Consider the following 24221-nt stretch of genomic DNA (forward strand, 5'->3'; position numbering starts at 1 on the left):
GAACAAATAAATTGTTAAATGCAGTCTATCTGTCAGCGTTCATTACCAAGTACTTATTTAGGCCAACACCTGTGTAGTCAGGTAAAACAGTTACTAAAATATTCTCATGTGGAAAATCCTCAACAAACGCCAATCATTTTTACCCAAGAATGTTTCTGATACTTACTGCCAAACTCCAGAAAAAAAAATAGTTTTTATCGCACCTTACAATTCAAATAAAGCGGGGACAAGAAATGTCAAATATAGGGTTTTTAGTTCACCATAGGGAATGCCATATCTGCTGCAGAAAAATTGAAGTCTATATTAAACTTTCTGAATTACACAAAAGTGTGTCTGCGATATTGCAAAACATTTTCCTTTGACGACTACCCTTGTGGCAATCAAACCTCTTTGTGTGCTTCTAAACAAAAGATGACAGTATCGCTTCTTATGTTCATTTGTTCGTTTATCTATGAAAATCACACAAAGGCACTTCTGAACTGTGTATGTTGTCCATAAAGATAAAATTCGTAAATGTTAAAATATTACAAAATCAATCGTTTCTGTAGCAAAATAATTATTCACTTTATATTGTTTAGCTCTTTTACTTTCATTGTTTGAATAAGGTTGAAACAATTATATACTATGTTCGAAAAAGAAAGAAGTGAGATACCAAAGGGATATTCAAAATAATAAGTCGAAAACGTACTGATAATGTCAGTTAATAGATCAGGTATAAATTTACAATTTTTGTTTGAAACATTTAACGTTCAACACTACAACGTTATTCTCCAAGTCGGTCGGTAATGATTGGTGTTCCTAATCATACACCGTTGTATACACTGAAAAGAATCTCAAAGTCAAATGATAGCGATACTCTTCATTGCCATTTCTTTCTTGTAGATTAAACAATTACAAAACATTCAATAAACCTAATAATTACATATACTAACTTATACGTAATTACTTTTCCGGGATATGAACAAATGTGGTCGATGCTACTTACTGAAATAATGTAAAGCTGAATAATGCATTTTAAAAGCCACCACTTGCTCTTACATATAATATAGCAAGATATATATGTTTCCAACTTGAAATCAGTTCGACATACAACACAATTGAATAGTCATGATTAAATACTGACATCTGCAAATTTAAGTTTATTGCATTTGTTAAAGTTTCAAGTTATTGATTATTGTACTTGTATCAGTTTCGCGTTATCCCAAATTCATGTATTTAGTTTTGATGTTATATTTGTTATTCTCATGGGATTTTGTCTAATGCCTAGTTCGTTTCTGTGTGTGCTACATTTTAATGTTGTGTCGTTGTTCTCCTCTTATATTTATTAAATGTGTTTCAATCAGTTTTAGTTTGTAACCCGGATTTATTTTTGTTCTATCGATTTATGAGTTTTGAACACGGTATTAATTTGAATTCATATGAATATATGACTGAAAATAAATTAAAAATATTTAAATGAAAATTATTACATTATATTGTTCCAACTAAAAAACTGTTATTGCAGTAGAAAGTAACTAAGACAGATAAGTGTAATTTTGTAAGCAAGCATAAGATTATGCTCACTATTTTCTGAAGTGTAGATATTTTAATATATTTTGGAAAAAAATCTATGAACTCTTTAAAAAAAAGTAAAATAGACATCAATATTAAATTGCAACATCTGGTATTTGGATATAAAATCACAGATAGTAAATAATATTTTTTGAATTATATACTAACAGTATTAAGTTTTTTCTATTTATAAGTCATACTTAGTATCCGAGCAGAGAACAAAAACTGTTGATGTCTTTAGTATTTTTTAGAATGAATTTAATAAAAGAATAGATGCATATTAATCAAAATGTCTAACGTTAGTGTCAATTAGAAAGAATTTTTATCATTGATAAACACAAACACAAACATAAGCAACCAGATATGCACGATTCTGTAACGTATGTATACATCATGTTCATGAAATCATTAGTCACATATTACTAAAAAAAAAGAACTGTCAGGGTTTCAAGTTCTATATTAAAGGTTTTTTAACAACAGAACCGCCACATTTTAAGGACACGAAGAAGGTCAATCCATAGAATCATCATCAGTTTCGTCACCTGCATTTACCGAATTATCATCATCATCATCTCTATCATCTTCGTCGTCATCGTTAGCAATTTGATAATCCGTATTGCTACAAGCATTCGAACATTTACAGCCATCTGTACAGGATAAACCTTGTATAACACATGAACATCTTTTGTTGGCTATACATGAACAGCTTATCAGAATTAATAAAGCATCTAACGCTGGCAGTTGGTCGAGCCAATTGATACTGATCATGATTTTTTGACGACAGAACAGTGTTGTGTTTATTGTTGATTTCCAAATCTTTGCCTGCAAGTTGATTCGTTTCATATGCTTTAACATTGCATCTTTTGTTGGGGGCAGTAGATGACAATGAATGTTTTTTGCATTTCAAACAATTCTGAATCTTTATTCATCGATGATATTAATTTTGTAGCCATTCGAGTGTTTTTGACAACTATACATCCTTTATATTATTTTGTATAAGTTAATAAGTTGGATTAGCTGCTTATTTCCCTGGATAACCAGTGGAGTGTAACAGGGTAAATCAAGAGAAGCTTGGACGCTTGGTGAAATTTGTAACAAGCAAGATTAGATGTCATCTGATCTTGACCTCATTTTAATGGTTCAGCGGTTTTAGTTCATTTTTGGGATTTTGGTCTGTTTTTCTTATACTGTATGGAATGTGTCTACTATATTCTGTGTATCGAAAGATTGTAAGGTTACATGTTTAGCTGGCAGGTGTCATCCATCTGACCTTACCTCATTTGCATGGTTCAGTCGTTATAGTTACATTTTTGTGTTTTGGTTTGTTTTCTTATATTGTATGCGATAGGTCTACTATATTCGGTGTATGGAATGATTTTACGGTGTACATGTCTAGCTGGCAGACCTGTTTCATCTGATCTTGATTTAATTGTCATGGTTCATTGGTCAAAGTAAAGTTTTTGAGTTTAGTTTTTAGGTTTATTTGACCTTGCCCTTATGTTCACGGTTCATTGCTCAGTGTTAAGTTGTTGTGTTATAAGCAATAGGTCAACTATATTTGTTGTATGGAAGAATTGTTAGCTGAACATGTCTGCCTGGCATGGTTCAAATAACCTTGACCTTATTTTCATGTCAATGTTTAGTTTTCTTGGTTAATGTTAAGTTAATGTTACAGTTGTAATAAAGCTTAATATTTATGACTATCAACATAAAACCATAAGTAAAGAAGGTGAGACATTTCAGCGTGTGCAGTCTTGTGTTATATTTGTATAAAGTATATCTCTTTTATGTAGCGCTATGGTTGTATGGTATGGAGATCAAGGAAAGAGTTTCTACAGCTCATTCTGATAGAAAAAGTACTTATGACAGTGACGATGAAAAATTAGCTTGCACCTGTATTCATGGTAATGATGATATATTACTTATTGGTTGTTGCAAAGATATAGACTGGATTGGATCGGTTGTAACTGTTAGCAAGAGGTTAACACCAATTTGTCCGATAGAACAAAAACAAAAGTCAAAGAAGGTGCTCAACAGGGAGAACATGAAGGCCGTTATTTATGTTGCTTCGATGTCCTCACAACAATCATATGATTTAAAATGGATGATTGAAAGTCTTACACAATCTAGATACATGCCAACCAAAGCATTTACAGTAGTAAGGGATAAGGTCATGGCACCTGATATTTTTCCGGAATCAAAGCAATTTCATGTTAGAAGTGAACAAAACGAATGGCTTCCGGACCTCATAGATGCTTTTGTAAAATTAGGTATAGTATGCTCTGTATTTACCTGTACATTAATTGTATTATATTTTTATTAGTAATAACTTGAAAAAAGTTCTTCTATTGTAAAAAGATTGTTTTTATTTTACATTTCATTAAATGAGATTCTGCAATATCATTTAGTTATCATGGTTCTTCTAGATACAAAATTAGACAATTCGCTCCTCTTTTCAGAATCGATGTTCATAACCAAATTTCAATGACTTATTTTCTGTTCGTAATACGGAGTGTGTTATCCATTTATAACGGTTCAGTGTACAGTTATGAATTTATCATGAAGCATAATACATTAGACTCTCGAAAACGAAGCAACAAATTTGATTCTGGGAATCCCGTGTCATCAATCGGATCGTTTATATAGGGACAATTTTGTTCTCTAGTGAATATCACATAAACCCTTTGTGATTCAGGTGAAACTCACGTGAATTTCAATGCAATTTTCGTGATTTATGTAAAATTAACGTAAGTGAAATTTCACTGTGTTACGTTTTATTTACAGTAACGATACAGGGTTTTTTTCAATTATCATGTTAATTTTCATCTTTTTTTAGTGTGAAAAGCGTTAGCTAGTATCGACATTTTTGACAGAAATAAGTTAATTGTATGTAATGCAAGACTAAGAGTTATGCAATGTTGAAAGAATAATATTTAGTTATGGTAATATTTTTTCCGATATGAATGGAGTGTTTGGTGTCAAAGATAAGATCTCGTGTGACAATACATATTTCCCGAACATAAGGGCTTCGGATATAAAATCATCAAAAAGGGGCAATCTTAAACCTGAAATAAGAATTTAGCAGGTGCCTTTCTTAGGTCTGAAAGTTCTAATTTGCTGAATGTAGCTGGTCGCTATATATAATAATTGGTTATCGTTCATTGTTTCATATCGTTTTGACTGTTTTGCCTTTTGTTAATTTTTGGGGCTTTTAATTGTACAATGTGGTACGGCTTTTGTTCATAATGAAAGGCAGTATGGTTACCTGTTGTTACTTTCGTCTAAGTCATTTGGTCTAAGGTAGATAATTGTCTCATACAAGACTTTTTACTTTGATATGAAGAAAAATGGTCAATTGTGAACTTTCCATTTCTAAATAGCAACATTCCAGCAGCACCTGCATACGAGGTATATATCTCCCAATTCATACGATATTCCTGCGCTTGTATTTCCTATCTTGATTTTTGTGATAGACGGTTACTGCTCACAAGGAAGCCATTAAACCGAGAGTTCTAAATGGTGAAGTTGAAATCATTCCTTTGTAAATTCTACGGACGCCATCACGAGTTGGTTGACCGTTAGGGAATAACCGTTTCACAAATGTTATCGGATATGTTTCTTACGTCATAACTACAATCTCCTTCCCTTTCATGAATGTGACCTATCAAATTAGACTATTTACCGGATTTGTTATAACATGGCAACACGACGGGTGTCACATGTGGAACAGGATCTGCTTACCTTTCCGGAGGACCCGAGATCAACCCTAGTTTTTTTAGGTGTTCTTGTTGCTTATTTTTATTTTTCTATATTGTTTGTTTCCCGTGTACTATTGTTTGTCTGTTTGTCTTTTTCATTTTTAGCCATGGCGTTGTCAGTTTATTTTCGATTTATGAGTTTGACTGTCCCTCTGTTACACCTCAATATGAATTAAAAAGACAACATCGAGTTCTTATACAATATTTATATATTGCAAACAGGTAACCAACTTTTCACATCGAGCAACAACCTTAAAACTGACTACAAAATACATCAACTCCGTCTTTATCTTTGAATGTTAAACATGTTAGAATAACCAGAAACTTTAAGTGTTCTTCAGTGGCTACTTTACGACCATAGATAAATAGCACTTATTAATTGCGACAGTTCTATAGAGTTCAGTCAGATGCTAAGAAAATATTACTATTTAACGGTTAACAGGTGTCACATTTAAAGTTCTTGTAATGTCAAATACACAAATAATACAAAAATTAGCCTTTTAACACCCTCTGGTATCTTTCGTCCCTTTTTCCATAAACAGATGTTGACAATAAGATGAATAAAAACCATAAATTCTGATTGAGAAACACGATTTACATGTAAATGCGTTATTAATTTAGATAGTCATGACTAAAAAGTCCATGTCTATGTTTTGTTCCTGTACCCTATTTATTGAAATGCATTCAATACTATTGTTTATTTTAAGACATTTGTTTTACAGGGATAATATATTTTAGTTTAGATATGGCATATGATCGAAGAAAGCTGACTTTTGAAAGGTTGGGTTCATTTTTTGGAAAAACAAGAGGCATCTTATTGGTAGGCAATTACAGAAATGTAGTTATGATTGGTTCATTTCTTTCTAAATACCGTCATATGCCATGTCCACTAAACTATGAGATACATCTGAAAAAAAAGTCTTCAAGATTATTGGATAGCCATGATTTGAATGGAATAATATTCATATTATCACAAGATTTTAAAGTGGAGACTTTATTTCATCCTGACATTATCCACCTTCAGCAAGGGCAAACAAAGGTAGTCACGTTGGTGATAAATTGGATGACTTTGCCTGCAGAATTAAAGGAAACAAAACAAATTGATGCAACTGGATACTATGAAGATTGGCTTCCTGAATTTATTGCTGCAATACAGCAAATGTGTAAGTTAAGTTAATTTTATGTTTGCAAAGTGATTATGCAATTTTACTTATTCAAACTTAACATTTATTATAACAGAATCATATTCATTTACATCATGTAGTAAATTTTTCTCTATTAGTGATTTTTTTTTATCTCTGCACTCTAATATCGATAATTTGTGTTTTTAATGTAATTTTTAGGGTTTTTTGTGCATGGATCAGATTTTATTTACACTTTAAACTAAGTCAAGTTTTGTATCATTTATTATATGGCCATCATATGTTGCTGTTTATCATATTTGTTTTGCTTGTGAGGTTTAGGACATAAATCAGGCCACTCGCCTTTTGAGTTGTTACATTTTGTCCTTGCTGAGGCCTAAAAACCTGGCAATGATGTATGATTTACCGTTAGTGGTAAATACTGTTCAACAACTTTTAGTTGATAATGTCCACCGAATATTGGTCTTCGATGGATTGTTTTCACATTGGCAATTATTCCACATCTCCTTTTTAATATTACTTACAAAATCAAGTATGCACAAGTTCAAAAGTGTCCATTGACCTTTGTTAACTTCATGAAGGAAATCGAACACCAACCTTAAGAATTATAAAAGATAATGTACCTAAAACACAAGTACGTACCCTTGTTTTAGGATTATGCACACTTCTTAACTAATAAAATAAAAATCATTGTTGTTTCAATATTTTAATTCAAATATATACATATAATACACCAAAATGTTCCCCATAAAATGTTCTATTCATTGGTATGTGTAATTTCATTAGTTTCATCACCAAATGATCATATTACCATAAAATGTCACCAATGCTTGCAGAAAAACACCACCAATATCATTTCTTTCAAAATCTTTACAAAAATAAAAGAAATTAAACAGTAATACACAACCAATATCAAATTTTTGATAAATAAGTATCATGAAAGTCTAATACCACCTAATCATGGTACGTCACATCCGGTTGTATACTAGAATAGGTTGAAAAATATATTCCCTTGGATTTGACAGTTGTAGGTAATAAATCCTAAATTTTATTGCAATAAAACATTTCTGTGTCATAAACATATGTCTTGGATATTTCAAAGCCCCATTATTTTTTTATTTGGGGTTTCTATAGAATATTTTGTAAACTTGATGTTACATGCTTTATAACGCTTGTACTCAGATTAAATGAGGGTAGAAGTTGATAAAAATAAAGACAAAATAATTCCTTAAACATGTTTATTTATCTCTAAAATATATCTGTTTGGAGTTAATTAAACAGATTAAGTTATTTTTGAAATATAGTCTTCCATAATTTTTGCTATTGTAGTTACTGTAAAACATAAAACAATGTTTTGAATCCATACTGTTGTGAGTTTTAATACAAACCATACCATAAACTGCACTGGTGACTCTCTGAAATCTTCAAATAAATGGTTCACTATACAACTGAAATCTTCGCCATCATAAAGTATGTCATATTCTGCCAATCTTTCATCATGTTTCCGATAACCATTGCTAAAACTGTTCTCTCATACCAAATATCTTCTTCATTAACAATCCACTTGTGTAATTCTATGACCAACAAATTTAGGGTTCGAAAACCTAAAATCATATAAATACTGTTGAATAATCCAATCATTATTTATTTTCTCAATTCACTCTGTTCAACCGAAAATAAATTATTTATATACTCTAGGCTCCTTATTTTCTAACGACACCCTAATACCAACGACGAAAAATAATACCCATGTCTCAATTATTTCTGTAAAATTGTTTCTGTATTAATAAAGAAAAACACCATATAGAGACTGTCAGGTGCGGTGACCATCTTCGAGTGTACAAAGAAAGCATGTCAGATGCCGAGTTTTCTAGAAACAGACAAACGTTTATCAAGGTTATCAGCAATATACCCATCTTTTGCGTTTTCGGTTTTCCAACGACCGTGCGCTTTAAAGAGTCTGTCTGAAATTCCATTATTTGCGGCTGCAGAAGCACCGCCTGATCTGAAACTATGAAGGCCAAATAATTTGGCATCTAGACCAATGAAAGAAAGTGCTGCTTTAACAACTTCTCTTGCACGTGTATATGACAGTTTTGCATTATTTTTTCTTAAAACAAATTTGTTATATTTCTTAACATAAACAATTGATCTGAAAATATACATATCAGAAGTCAAAACAATGTCCCCTGCTTTTAAGTAATCTAACAAAATTGCTACAGGACAAAATGGTGTATTCGTTTTAGCTATAACAACGCTTTTTCCTTTCCTGTAACAGTCTGTTTTGCTGCTAGAAATAAAAATTTCTAAATATTCTGGTTTGAAAGTCAAGATTATTAGCCTTAATTGAACAAAGTTCGCTATATCTCAAGAATCCTGCGTATGAAACCGTACAAATAGATAATAATCGCAAATCTCTAAGTGTCCTGGGATTGCAAAATCTATTAAACAAAGTTTTTATAATAGTAGCATCTACTGGTTCTTTCTTCTGTACAGGCCTATTCAAAATCCGTTTCGAAGATTCTACTATACTACGAACTAAATCAGATTCGCAAGGATCAACTAAATTTGCTAATTTGTGTGCCCACTTTATACTATAGAAAGCCGTTTCAACTGAACTATGCTTTACTGTCTGCATGAGATGTTGTAAATAAAGGCTTACGTACAATGCACTTGCCGGTAGGATTGAATCTATTTCTGGATATTTTTGTGCCCATGCTAAAAATCTTTTAAAACCGTTAGCATACTTTGAAACGGTAGTCTTTGCTCTCGAATCAATTACTGTGGAACGTAAATGAAATAAAAGTCTTTTCAATTCTGAACTTTGTACACGGTCACTGTCATTCCAAAATCCGGATGAAAATATTTTCTGCAAATAAAACTTTCTTTTAACATTTTTTTAAAAGGAAAACATTGAATAAACTTAAATATATATATATAATTACCTCTAATGGCCAGGTGTGGCCCAGTGACCAACTATCACCCAGTGGTGAACACAAAAAAGGTCCAATGACCAAATAAAATACTTCTCAGGGGTCCAGTGACCAAGTAGGCAAGTACACTGCCAGTGTAGGTCCGGTGACAAAGTACATCTGTACAAACATAGTCCGATGACCAAATAATACCATGTCCAGTGACGAACGTTTTCTACAAAAAAAGTTTTTACACATTAGCATTTAGTTTTACTGCTAGAACTGTACCGGAAAATTTCCCGTTTGCAAATATTGAATTCAAGATATGTCCAGGTACAAAAATTCTCTCGTTCTCATAAAATTCTAATACGTCTTCCACGTATTCCTTGTAACATAAATTCTCGTTAAACAGTAAAGGCCAAAATGGTGCCGAAGGCCATCTAGGGACAACCAAAGTGCCTTTTGCTCGGCACTTAACTAAATGGTTGATTGTCTTAGATGCTAGCGAAACTGGAGGTACTAACCAATTGTTTTCACAAGACCAATTACTTGTGAAAGCATCTACATCTGATGTACCAGGGTTCCAATAAATCGAACTAAATCTTTTAGTTTTTGCGTTTTCAGTATTCGCAAATCTATCAAAACTGTGTGGGCCCCACATCAAATCCACAAATCTAAAAAATTCAGGGGAAACACCCCAATCATCTACATCTACTATTCTACTTAATAAATCAGCTTTTTCGTTTTGCTCCCGAGGGACCCAAATGACGTGTAAAGAAATTTTATGTAAAACACAAATATTAAAAATGTCTAAAGCTAAGTTCTGTAACTCGGGCACCTTACTGCCTTTCCGCGCTATACTCACAGCATTCTGATTATCTGTGTGTACAGTAATCGTACTATTTCTAAGTACTTTATTAAAAGATTTTAAGCATATTTGAATCGCTTTTATCTCTCTCCATGTGGAGCTTCTAAATTTCTCATGATTTAACCACATCTTGTGAAAAACATAAGCTGTATCGGAGACAAAACCACCAGCGCCTGTGTAACTCGCGTCCGTAAATACATGAAAATCTGAATAAATATTAAACAAATCAGAAGGTTTTAGCGATAAAATATTCTCTTGCCAAAATCTCAACTCTTCAATACAATCTGGGAAGGTAAAAATATTTACAAATTGATCCCAATGCTCACGTTGATTGATCACCGAGAAAATATTTCTCGTCATAATCTGTGTGACATTACCAATAGCAGGCTTCAATGAGATAATCTTACCGCAAAATCCGGCTAAATCTCTGATTTTAACTCGTGAACCTGTTTGTAATAAATTGCATAACTGAACAATATCACTTAATTTTTTGTCTGGAACTGAAAGTTTTCCCAATTTCAAGTCCCAGTGAAAACCTAACCAGTTTAAATCTTGCGATGGGTTCCATTTGCACTTATCTTTGTTAGGCACAAATCTCGAATTAATAAGATCTGTTTTCACTTTTTGATAATGTAAAGTACATATATCAGACGTTTCAGCTACACCGAACCCGTCGTCTAAATAAACAACTACTTTTATCCCGTCTTTCCGCCAATTTTTAACTAACGGTCTTATTACTTTAGTAAATATATAACCACTTGTTTTCAGACCAAATGGAGGTACTGTAAAAACATAAAACTTGTTTTTCCATTGAAAACCTAAATATTGTCTGTGTGCATGGAAGACGTCTACGTGATGATAGCCCGACTTTAAATCAAAAATAAACCCAAAACTCTCAGACTTAATATATTGACTGACTGTTTTCAAATCTTCAAATTTAATTCTACTCAAAACTACATGTTCATTAACATGACGTAAATTCAATATTAACCTTTCTTTACCTTTCGAACTGACAGATACCGTTAGCGGGTTTGTTACATGTGGTCTAACGGTAACAACCTCAGCTGACCCTGAAATAATAAGATCTTCAATTGCCGAATCAACAAATTTTTCATGCATGAAAGCAGATTTATTATTTTGTAAAATTACACTATCTGGTTCATTTCTCATTGGGATTTTATACCCGTTTTCAATTACATCAAGAATAAAATTAGACGCTCCAATATTTTGCCAAAAAGTAAGAGATTTTTGTAATCTACCTTTTACATGAATATTTTTGAAACCCTCTTCATAATCACAATAAGAGCTAAACATGTTTAAATTATCATGTACCTGAAAAATGTCACTGTGTGGTCCATACTGTTTAAACGGCACCTCCTCTGTATCCAGATGTTTTGTCCTTAGCTCGGCAATCTCTAGCCCAGTGCCCAAAGTTGGCACATGAATAGCACATGTCTCCGGCCTTGGCTTGTCTACTCGGGCCAGCTTGGCCCTGGCTGCCACGAAAGGGCTGTTGTGTAGAAATAGTAGGAATAAAGCTCCCGCCATTATGCGTACCTTGACTGGGTGCTCCTGCTGCTTCAGCGGGTCTTTTACGGCCTTGTTTTTTCTCTGTCTTTGTCGTCTTAATCTTCCTAACTGCTCTACTTTCCGCCGCTCTAATACGCTTTTCATCCTCAGAATTACTGGCAACATCATCCGATAAATACTCTTGCACTGTGTTCCAGCCACCCTCCGACTTATCGGCTATGCGGATCAACTTGTTACGCTTCTTAAGTACTTTACTGGACTCTTCAAGGAGCTTCGTAGCTCTAGCGGGCCTTTTACTGTCAATGTATTCTACGGCTCTGTCAATACTGTCTATAATGTCAGAATTTAACTCGAACTGTATTTGGTTACCTTTAAAGCGGAACGTGGTCTCCACCTTCTTAGCAAGGCTGTGGGTTTTGTCGTCCAAATTTCTCTCTATACCTGCCAACTTGGTGTTCATGTAAGTCGTGAACAACGAGAACAAATCGGCATTACTAACGTCTTCGTCAGAATTTCTATCTGGTTCAACAGACTCCTTACTTGGTATGAGTACTTCAGTGTCAGACATTACAAATCTTCCTATACACAAATACACTACTCGTTAGATGGTCTCCACCCTTGTCGATAACTTTTCTCGTGCACGCACGACTTTAAATACTAACGGAACTTCTTACTCTATTGTTATTACAATTAGCCCGCTACCTGAACTCGAAAATTCATACGCCTGTCGTAAATAAATAGATGTCTTGACTATGTCTTGTCTATGTAGGAGTTTGGAATTGCGTCTATTTTTTATTGAATTAATACACATTTTTAAGGGGCTATCTGAACCATGGTGCATAATTTTGTGGCTCTGTCAAAAACCAATTAGTGGCCTTCAGCTGTTTCTTTTCTTTGGTCAACTTGTTGTCTCAATGACATATTTCCCATTTCCAATATCAATTTTCATTCTCAAATCCATTCACAATTTTCATTCTCAATTCTATTATTCCTTATTTTACAATATGATTCATCTGTAAGCGCACAAGTTAACCAATTATTAGCCTAAAACATGGACAGCTTAATACACACTTTAAAATGGATATTGATTGATTGATTGAATGAATGGTAATGGTATATAGGATGCATATTTCATACAGAAAATATGCTTTGGATGAAAGTTTTTCTGTAGGTTGGTATCGAATTAGGGAGCAACCAGTTGATTCTCAAAGGGGTATAAAAAAACATTAATTTTCTAAAGAGAATTTATAATTAAAATAAATATTAAATGTTGAGAAAGAAAAACGAAAGTTTGTTGTAAATGCCAAAAAGTGTAAAAAAAAATATGCTAGAAAGAAAAGCCAGCTTCAACCACTAGACCATATGTACGGTATGAAAGATGTCATTTATTATTTGCACATTTCAACAAAATTTTTATTCTTAGTATCATATAATTATAAATTCTTGGTATGAAGTTAGACGTTGCAAAAAAGGCCCAGGGTTCTATCAATCTTCATGAAATATTTATAAAACTTCATATTTGAGTTAATTTCTTTAAAATCTGTGAAATGAAGCAAATTTGGTTTAATTCTGAATGTTTTTTTTTCACCCAATAAAGGTTGCATTTCTGTAAATACTTACAATGCAATTTCCAATAGGAACTCCTTTTACGGCTAAAACTGTACCACTTTTACTATGAAGTTTTGAAAAAAATCTTATCCTAGAATTGAAAGTTCATATGCAATACAATTTTTTTCAAAGGTCAAAATATAAGGTTGTGCAGCATATTTTCAACGTCTATATGCCCTGAAGTTCTCAGAGTTTAAACTAACACTTATTTTCTTTACTACCCCTACCTACCTCGAATGAAAGGTTACAACGAATTTCAATGTAAACAATATGCACATGTTTATTTGCTGTTAAAATCCCCATGTTATGTCTCTGTGATATGGAACACAGAGAGCATAACTGGGAACCAGTATATTAACAAAATTAATTTTCTATAAATATTCAAGATCTCCCCAAAAGAGGCGTGGTTTGAGAAACAGCTGTATTTACAGAGTGCAACCTATAGTCATATTCAGTTGTTTTAGTTTTTTGTTTTGTAAATATATATGCGTTAGTATTTGTTAGTTCATTTTAGCTGTAGTTACTATAATATAATACCACATTTTTTATTTGCATTTAAAAAATAACATAATAAATGTTAAACAAAAGGACCACAAATAAATGTATGATCATGTATGATCATATTAGAATAATTATTTTAACATACAGATATTCTAAGTTTTATAGATTATTTTAAGAATGGAAATATTGAGGAAAAAATAAGTGAATTTAGCAAAATTTAAAGTAATAAAAAAAAGAAAAAAATACATAAAAAATAAAATAAAATAAAGATAATGTTCTGATGAATATTTTTGATGTTAGTTCACAAATTAACATTCTGTCGTGTTTTTCACATATGCATTATAATAGGACTTAAATTACAATAAAAAAAAATGAGTAAATAATAATTGAATCCACAATTTGTTGAAACTCTCACGTTTATTGTTTCTTATTGCTATACACTTCTCTAAATTATAAAAATCTTTTAGTATTTTCTTCGCAGCATGAATTGATAAAACTTTTTGGAAATATCTTGTATTATAGATATATTGTTTAAGACACAGAAAAATCAGGTTTGAAATTTCACCCTTGTATACATGTGAGACATCACCAAACAAAAAATTCTTTTTGGTGAATGAGATACTTATACCATTAGATAAAAACCATTGTATCTATTTCTTCTAATAAATTCTGTACATTTTCAATATTCCATAGTAGATGTTCTAAAGTTTCTATTTCTTCCTTACAAAAATTACATTGTTGACTATTAATGACATTAATTACACAAAAACATGTGTGTGTAGCTTATTTTCTATCTTTTACTCTAAACTGTAACCATTGTAATGTTGTGTTATTGGTACTTGCAAAAAGACGTTTGAAAATTTCTTTACATTTTAATTTATTTAATTAATTTTATTCCACTTTTTCTGCCCATTAAGAACCACTTTAGATATAAACATCCAATATATATCTCAAGTTCGTTCCTTTTTTTTTTAAACGGTTTGAACAAAAGAGGGAATAAAAGGTTCTGTGAGGTTATTATCTCCCCTTGAATACAGCTTCTTTGTCTGATTTAATGCTGACATGATACTATTATACATCATTAAATTCCAAGAAATATCAAATTTGTCTTTAATTTCCCCATAGGAGAGAAACTTTCCACTATTACTAATCACATCATTTACAAAAACAAGACCTTTATTATACCAACATCTATAAAATACATGTGTGTTATTGATATTTATATTCTTATTTATATTCTATATCCATAATGGACTAGCAAGAAAACATTCCCATGTAGAATTTATATCTTTATCTACAAAATATTCCGATGCTTTAAATACATCAATCCAAAATTTGTATTTAACATTTGAAATAGTGTGTGTTGTGTAACTATTTCCTAGTTTAAACAATTTTTCTTTATCTTTATTTGTAAATAAAATATTTAACCATTTACAGTTAGAACTAAACAATTTTCTTATCCATGTACATTTTAAAGCTATCATAAATAGAATAACATTTATCATCTTTAAACCACCATTCTTATAATCCATGTGTAATACTTCTTTTTTAACTCTTTGAACTGGTGAGTTCCACAAAAAAAAAATAGCATCATTAATTTCCTTAATCATCTCAGTTTGGGTTTGGTAATGTTAAAAACAGATGATTTAGTATGGAAGAATAAGAGTTTTACCCACAGATATTTTACCAATTGCCGTTTACTTTCTTTTATACCATGTATTAAGGAGGTTTGCTACTCTATTTAAAAATAACAAGCTTTTTAAAAGACTGTTATAAATTGATGGTATATTAAAGAAAAAAAAATAAACTAGAGGCTCCAAAGAGCCTGTGTCGCTCACCTTGGTCTATGTGAATATTAAACAAAGGAAGCAGATGGATTCATGACAAAATTGTGTTTTGGTGATGGTGATGTGTTTGTACATTTACTTTACTGAACATTATTGCTGCTTACAATTATCTGTATCTATAATGAACTTGCAGTAGTTAAGTTTCAGTGGAAAATGTTAGTAAAAATTTACAAATTTTATGAAAATTGTTAAAAATTGACTATAAAGGACAATAAATCCTTAGGGGGTCAATTGACCATTTTGATTATGTTGACTTATTTGTAAATCTTACTTTGCTGAACATTATTGTTGTTTACAGTTTATCTCAGTCTATAATAATATATATAACCAAAAATAGCAAAATTTCCTTAAAATTACCAATTCAGGGGCAGCAACCCAACAACGAATTGTCTGATTCATCTGAAAATTTCAGGGCAGATAGATGTTGACTTGATAAACAATTTTATCCCCATGTCAGATTTGCTCTAAATGCTTTGTTTTTTGAGTTATAAGCCAAAAACTGCATTTTACCCCTATGTTCTATTTTAGCTGTGACGTCCATCTTTGTCCATCTTGGTTGGATGGCCGGGTCACCAGACACATTTTTTAAACAAGATGATTGTGGCCAAGTTTGGATTAATTTGGCCCAGTAGTTTCTGAGGAGAAGATTTTTGTAAAAGATTACTAAGATTTACGAAAAATGGTTTAAAATTGACTATAAAGAGCAATTACTCCTAAAGGGGTCAATTGATCATTTCGGTCATGTTGACTTATTTGTAAATCTTACTTTGCTGAACATTATTGCTGTTTACAGTTTATCTCTATCTATAATGATATTCAAGATAATAACCAAAAACGGCAAAATTTCCTTAAAATTACCAATTCAGGCGCAGTAACCCAACAACGGATTGTCCGATTCATCTGAAAATTTCAGGGCAGATAGATCTTGAAATGATAAACAATTTTACCCCACGTCAGATTTTCTCTAAATGCTTTTGTTTTTGAGTTATAAGCCAAAAACTGCATTTTACCCTTATATTCTATTTTTAGCCATGGCGGCCATCTCGGTTGGTTGGCCGGGTCACCGGAAACACTTTTAAACTAGATACCCCAATGATGATTGTGGCTAAGTTTGGTTAAATTTGGCCACGTAGTTTCAGAGGAGAAGACGGACGACGGACGACGTACGCTAAGTGATGAGTAATGCCTACTTGGCACTTCGGGACTGGTGAGCTAAAAATCAGAAAAAAATGGAGGGTCCGTGTGCTTGTTTTCGAGATATAAGCAATTGAAAATTTGGCCGGAAATAATTCTCTCTAGATTTTCTTACATTCAACATTGGCACTCTTTTGTTTAAAAAAAACTATGAAAAAATAACAAGGATTTTATAAGATTTTGAAATATGGCTTTTCAAACTATATGTAATAAAATATGAAAAGAACATCCTTAATCAAAGTTTTTATCTAAAGATACCTATCAGTATAATTTAAGTTTAAAATGTTATCAAGATCAATATCAAAGTTTACCCCTAACAGCCTGAACGAAGTTGACTCCTATAATAAATTTCTGTTCTGACATAACATTTTTCTACTGTATGTTTTACTTCCAATCCATACTACTTGAGTTTTTGTAAAATTTATCCTTAGTCTTGCATACCAATCTAGCTCTAATAAAGCTTCTTCCATAGATTCTTTACTTCCATCCAAAATCAGTGAAGTGTCATCTGCGAACTGAGATAGTTAATATTCAACTTGAGAAATATCTTTTTCTTCGGTATACTGCAAAATATCATACATAAGTCGGATATTATCTCCCATATAACACCCACTTATAAAACCAATTTGATCTAAATTGATAATTTTATCTAAATCTATCTTAAATCAATTTGCCATCACCCCTGACCCAATTTTATAAACTGTATGTAATAATGAAATAGGGCGCCAGTTCTTCAGAAAATGCCGTGGCTTGTTATCCTTTGGCAAACATGTGATAATGCCTTGTTTTTGAGTGACTGATAATGATTGAAATCCATAATTTAGAGATTCTACAATAAAATATTTTAAACCTTTCAAAAAACATTTGATAAACTCAGTCGAAAAACCATGAGATCCAGGAGATTTACTATTTTTCATTTTTTGTAATGTTAAACCTGCCTCAGCATTAGTTATCTCCCCTTCTAAATTTTTTTTTCATCCTCTGTCAATTTTTCAAAATTTTAATTTTTTGAATCGTTTTCTTACTGTTCAATATTACAGCCATTTAAACTACAATCCCTATTTTTATAAAATGTTTCATTAAATACTTTTATTTCTTTTAAAATATCATATTGCTTTGATATAATCCTTCCATCTTTTGTTTCATCTTTTGGTATTATTTTAATAGTAATTTTGTTTTTTACTCAAGACCACAAACAAAATTTAGTTGGCTTTCTCCTTCTTCAATCCATTTGACCCTTGAACGTATTAATTTACCCTTCATCTTTTCTTTTCTTATATTCTCCAATTCTTGTTTTTTTATCATTAAATTGATTTATTACTTCTTCCTTAAAATTTGCTTTTAACGAATCAATTTCCCTTTGTAAATTTAGAACCTTTTATCCTTTTCTTTTTTTCCCCTTAAAACTTGCTTATGATAAAGTCTTTTTTCTGATTTCCACCAATAAAGTCTCAAGAAATAGTTGCTTGTTTATATAATCTGTTTGACTTCTATAAATCTTTACTCATTTAAATAAAACTGGTCATGCTTTTGTATTTCTCAATAATTACATTAGATGTATGTTTCATCATAATATTTTATTCTGATTGGCTAACTGCACATCACGTGTTATTCCGTATGCAGTTGCATTGCTCAATACAACTTTTCACTCATGATAACACGTGCTCCAACAATAAAGTGCACAGGTGAATTAAATAATAAAATATATAAAATTCGTGTTTTCGTGATCATAGCTTAAAAATGAAATTATAAGTATTGAATGCTTCTTTTTGTAACTTTATAGGGTTGTAAAAGCGTTGACCGTGCGTACATTTTTAGAATGAAGCGCTTCCGCGCTTCATACAAAATGTACTTCGGTCAACGCTTTTACACCCCAATAAATTTACAAAAAGAAGCATTCAATTCTTAATTGAATACAGAAAGCTCAATAGTCACATGACCAGAGTTATTGAAATGAGTAAAGTCACATGGTACAATGAAACAGATTAAGAGTACATGTTTAATGTTTTTCTTTTGAATAGAAGGCTGTTACACTACTCATACTTACTCCATTGAGTATTTTATATTAAAAAAAAAAGTAACATGGAGACCCAATGAGTAACTTTTTTTATTATAGGTTTAAAATTATGATATTCAGAGTTCGTAAACATCATACATTAATATACATGATCATATATAAGGATCTATTGAATTTCTTTTGCCTCTTATAAATGGGTTAAATTGTAGCTCTCAAATTACAAAAGAATGATCCGTCCGACAGCTAGGTTCAATTTTACAATTTAGTAAATTTGTTAACATGTTATCTGTAAAAAGAAAAAAAATCCAACCTAGCTTGTTTAACGGGCTTCTTTTTTCTCTACGTAAGTCTGGAAAAAAAATCCCTAAAAGGATCTATAAGGCTCCATTGATCTATGATTTCTAAAATTTTATCTCTAACATTAGGGTTACGTATTTATTTTCATTAATTTTTTGTATGTTAATTAGGCTGTTATATTGTTTTACATTTTTGATTTTGGAGCTTTTTATAGCTGAGTATGATGTTTGCGGTTTGCTCATTATTGATGGCTGTACAGTGATTTATAGCTGTTACAATCTTGATCATTTGGTCTCGTTTGTGGTATTCTTGTCTCATTGACAGTCATACCACATCTTCTTTTGTATATACACTGCTATTGAATAAAGAAATTAAAATTATTACTTGAATAAAATCTCCAAAACTGGCTACGCTTGGAAATATTATTACATTATAGACACTCACATACGTAATAATTTGAATTCAAATGTCTTAACTTTTAGAAGGGATCAGAAACCTATATCCTACCAATAAATTACGATCTGAGCGTATTGTGGATGCGAAAAAATTAGCATGTAACTTATGAAATTAAAAAATTTTACAGCAATCTTTTAATTATAATTTGATCAAGTAAGCAATATGCCGTATCCAATCACCAGGTTCTCTAATTCCTGGGCTTTTGTTGTTACGTCGTGCAGCTAAAATGCCAAAAAATAGAAAGCTTCATTCCAAAGACCCTCATCTCTGTACAGCCTCTCTATATATGTGTATCTGATAAGGGCTAGAAAACCTTTGGCACTTGAAGTTATTTTTTTTTTAAACTGATCTTTTTTCATCAGTATAAGTTGTAAACAGAAATTTGACACATTTTTCGTTGCTTGAATGAATGACATGTTCTTTTTCAAGATGTATTCGTGAATTGAATTTCTTTCTTCAAGCAGACCTTTAACTGCATAAGAATTTCTTTTGAAAACTGAATATAACAGTTTTGAAACAAATGGTTTAATTTTAATTTTCAAATTACGTTTTAACATTTTCCAAAGTATAAAGCTGTGAGTCTTTTTTTTTTTCTCTCGGTTTGAAAATTAAATGGTATTTTTGTTTGAAGTGCAATGGCCAGTATCTGATCATTGTTATATTAATTTGCTGAGATTTGTAATTATACTTTAGTTTGTCAAGATCTACTTTTCTACATTTTTACTGACTTGACCATATTCAGTTCTAGCTTCTTTGTTGGTACTATCAGTCCAAATTTTCATTTTTCTTTTCTTCTTTCGTATTTTAGGTTCTGGTTGGTTTTTACAGTTTTTAGTGTTGTGTTAAGACGTTTCTTTCGATATAATCCTGCTATATTGCCAGTTGTTTTGCACCAAACTTGAGGGGCCAACGCTGGAACTAGATTTTGTCTTGCAGCAGCTCCATATCATCGTGCATGCCATGATCCACGTTTGAAGCAGGCATACCTCTTTTGTTCAAATAAGTTGGCAGTCATTGCATGTCAAAGAAACATACTTTTAATGGCATAAAAGAAAGAACTGGTTCCCGGAACTTTGGATGTACCAAAACAGGTTCTTCAGATCTGACAAACAGACAAAATGTACCCTCTTTTTAAAATTTGGTGCCTTTTTTAAATTCAAAATTTAAAGTCCAAAAGTTTTGTACAATTATCACCAGTTCTTCAGCTCCCATTTGATATCCAAAAATTTCTAAATTTTTCTACATGTTTTGAAAGTTACACTCATGCGTAGGAACTATTTTGTATTAAATATGTACTACTTTCCGGTATGTGCTTTCAGGCCGGGCCCGAATTAGGTGGTGTTACACGTTATAAATAGGATTGTCATTTACCAGTTTTTCAAAGTTTGAACGTAAACACTTATAGCATGATTTGAGATTTCTATTTCTGTGACAAATTTACCCCCATACCGGTACTTGTTCTTGAATCTTAGCATATACTCGTAAATGTCAATCTGCTATTAATTGCTTATATCTTTAACTATGAACTTTTTCTGTCTACTTTAACCCTTCAACTAAAATGTCGCTTTCCATAGCTTGAGAAGAGGCTGACCAATTTTTAAAACATTCATATTCTGGTGGTTCGATTTGAGTATTCAACGCCCTGCTGCAGATATAACAAATTTTGTGAGGGACACCTATATCTAAAATTTTGCCAATATGTTTTCCAACTATAATGACTACCTCACCTGAAGCATTAAAAGTGTGTTTGTGGGACCTTTTATTTCACCCATCATCGGCCATAATAGCAAGGCTTGGTACACCTTCATTAAAAATGTTGTTTTCAATGGCAAAAACGCCTTTCCTCTGCACATGCTACTAGCATTTCTTCCTCTAGTACTGTATGCCACATCTTACCCATCTCTTCTTTAATACTACTGAATGTAGTTTGCATCAAACCCGGTGAATTCGTCGTCCCTAACAGTTCATTTAAATAGAATGCCCCATTACCAAAGGCCAACTCCCCCACAAAGCTTTTACATTAAGATCAACCGATTGAGTTTGTCCTTAGAGGTTTCACTGTGCTTAAACGGCTGTGGGTAACTTAAGTTACCCACAGCCCAAGATGGAACCGCCTTGCGTCGGTTCGGGTCTTCTCTTCTATAGAATAACAATACCATGGATGCATCAATTAAACCACTGAATTAAAAAGTTGTATTAATTGTTTAGGGAAACCCCTAAACTTAAGGTGATTAAATTTTACAAAATAAACGATCACAGCACGATTTGAAAAAACGTTTAGGCTGTCCGTAACTTAAAAACAACTTGCCCGTAACTTTTTTCATTATACCAATAGGAATGTCCGTAACTTTCAAAGAATCAACATACGTGGATGTAATGTTTTACTTATGATAGAGGTTGCATCGAATACATAATCAGAAATGAAGTACATCTCTAGTATGATATAATTCATTTGAATTAGAATGAAAGACAAAATTGGGAATAATATGAAAACAATAACGATAAATCCGTTAAACTTGGGTCTGATTTTTTATAACGTCGGGATACCCAAATCGCCCAGTTCGGAGGGTGGTTTCCTACCATTGCAGTTAATCTGTTGAAACATCATTGTTGATTTTTATTTTTTAACAAGTCGACTACACAAGTATTTTTTACACATGCATGTGGCGTGTATGCACTAACTGATTTTCTGCCAGCAATGACAAGAATAGATCATGCGTAAATCCGGGATTATTATTTTTTTGAGGGGGGAGGGGGGATCAAAATTGCCCAATCACATGACAATTATCAAAGGTTCAGCCAAAAACTATTATATTAAAAAAAATATTCATTTCTATGATTTAAAAAAAAATCACTTAATTCTAAGTCCAATGACATTACGATTCGATTAGAATTTATAGTGGCCTGTTGCATTTGATGCTCGAACTTTATAGATTTGCAGTAAATGAAAAAACTTGAAGAAAGGACATTTTGTAAAAATGAATAAAACCTAGTTTTACAGCTAGCTGCATATTTCACTTGTATGCAAGTTGCATTAAATTTCATTAAATTGAACTAAACTAAAAGACACAATAGTTAAAATTCAGTGACATAAAAGGAATAGAGCAATCAACATAGTGTTACAATTATAAATAGTATATGAAAATATAAATAACTAAAACAACAGGGTAATTTGATAGTTTAACAGTCCCTGATAACATACAAAGAGAAATAAAAAAAAAAACATACTAGGAAACGTATTCAAAAAAACATAACACTATAACTTACTGGTTGGATGTATAAATACCGATCCGCGTCAAAGAGTATTCATCAAAATACACATAAAAAGAAACAGAGGTGAAAATAAATCGCAAACAGATAATTAAACTAAAAAATTTTAAGAGTATGACAAAGCCATTGTGCGAATCGAAAACGTCGATAAGACGCACATCAGTTAATAAAAGTTCAAACCATAACCAGGATCGAGTGGGGCGCTCATATTGCCATGGACACAATTTCGCCGTTTTATGATTTTGAGGTGTAAAATCTTCAAAGGATGGTTGAAATGGAATAAATATGTCGTTAAATTATATTTTTATAACAAATATGATTAATTTTGAAAATGAGACTAAATTTCGGCAAAAAATGGACAACGATTTTCACACAATTTCCTGAATGACAAAAACGATTTCAAAGAAGCATTCCTTAGTAATTCTTTGACTGATTGCCCTATTATAATTCTTAAAATTTTAAATCAAAAGTTACCCACATCTGAAAATAAAGTTACGGACAGTCTGCTTAATAGTTTCGATCAAAAAGTTACGGACGTCTTATGCATTTTTTTAAAGTTGGCCTTGCGCTTTAGTGAACTCTATATTAACAAATTTATGGTAATTGCTAGTTATTTCTTTATTCAATAATCCTATAAATGTTTACATTCTGCATGAAAATCGTCGCAAAAGGTACATTTTGTATGAATTTAAATATCGACAAGTTTAGAGTCCGCCATCTTGGGCTTAAGTTACCCACAGCCGTTTAAGCACAGTGGGTTTGTAATCTTGAACGTGTGTTCATTAAATGTATAAAATCACACCCTTTACATACAAACATATTTTAATCTCTGTTTACATTATCATATTGAGCATCAGAACATGGTTGGGTTTTGTTCTATTGATCTTTTAGTTCAATTCATATCTTGAAATGCAAATTTCAAGCATGCAGTTCAATTTTCTATTACTGTTACACGTGAATGAGTACACGGGTCTAACCTTTTTTCACGGTATATTTCCCTTTTCTAATAAAAAGTAAAATCACAAAAATACTGAACTCAGAGGAAAATCAATTCGGAAAGTCCATAATCACATGGCAAAATCAAATAACAAAACGCATCAAAAACGAATGGACAAGAACTGTCATATTCCTGACTTGGTACAGGCATTTTCAAATGTAGAAAATGGTGGATTGAACCTGATGTTATAGCTAGCTAAACCTCTCACTTGTATGACAGTCCCATCAAATTAAATTATATTGTCACCATTGCGTGAACAAAACAAACAGACAC

The 24221-nt window shown here is 31.9% G+C and overlaps 1 protein-coding gene across 1 annotated transcript in view; it reads left to right on the forward strand.

Moving 5' to 3' along the window:
- LOC139492141 (uncharacterized) overlaps positions 1 to 24221 on the forward strand; it is a 48197-nt gene that overhangs the window by 21724 nt on the left and 2252 nt on the right. The window contains exons 9-10 of the mRNA XM_071280282.1: positions 3345 to 3821; positions 6032 to 6472. Coding sequence (XP_071136383.1) covers positions 3345 to 3821; positions 6032 to 6472 — 918 coding nt within the window. The remainder of the gene's footprint in view (positions 1 to 3344; positions 3822 to 6031; positions 6473 to 24221) is intronic.

Source organism: Mytilus edulis, chromosome 10 (assembly GCF_963676685.1).
Source record: "Mytilus edulis chromosome 10, xbMytEdul2.2, whole genome shotgun sequence".
Lineage (NCBI taxonomy): Eukaryota > Metazoa > Mollusca > Bivalvia > Mytilida > Mytilidae > Mytilus > Mytilus edulis.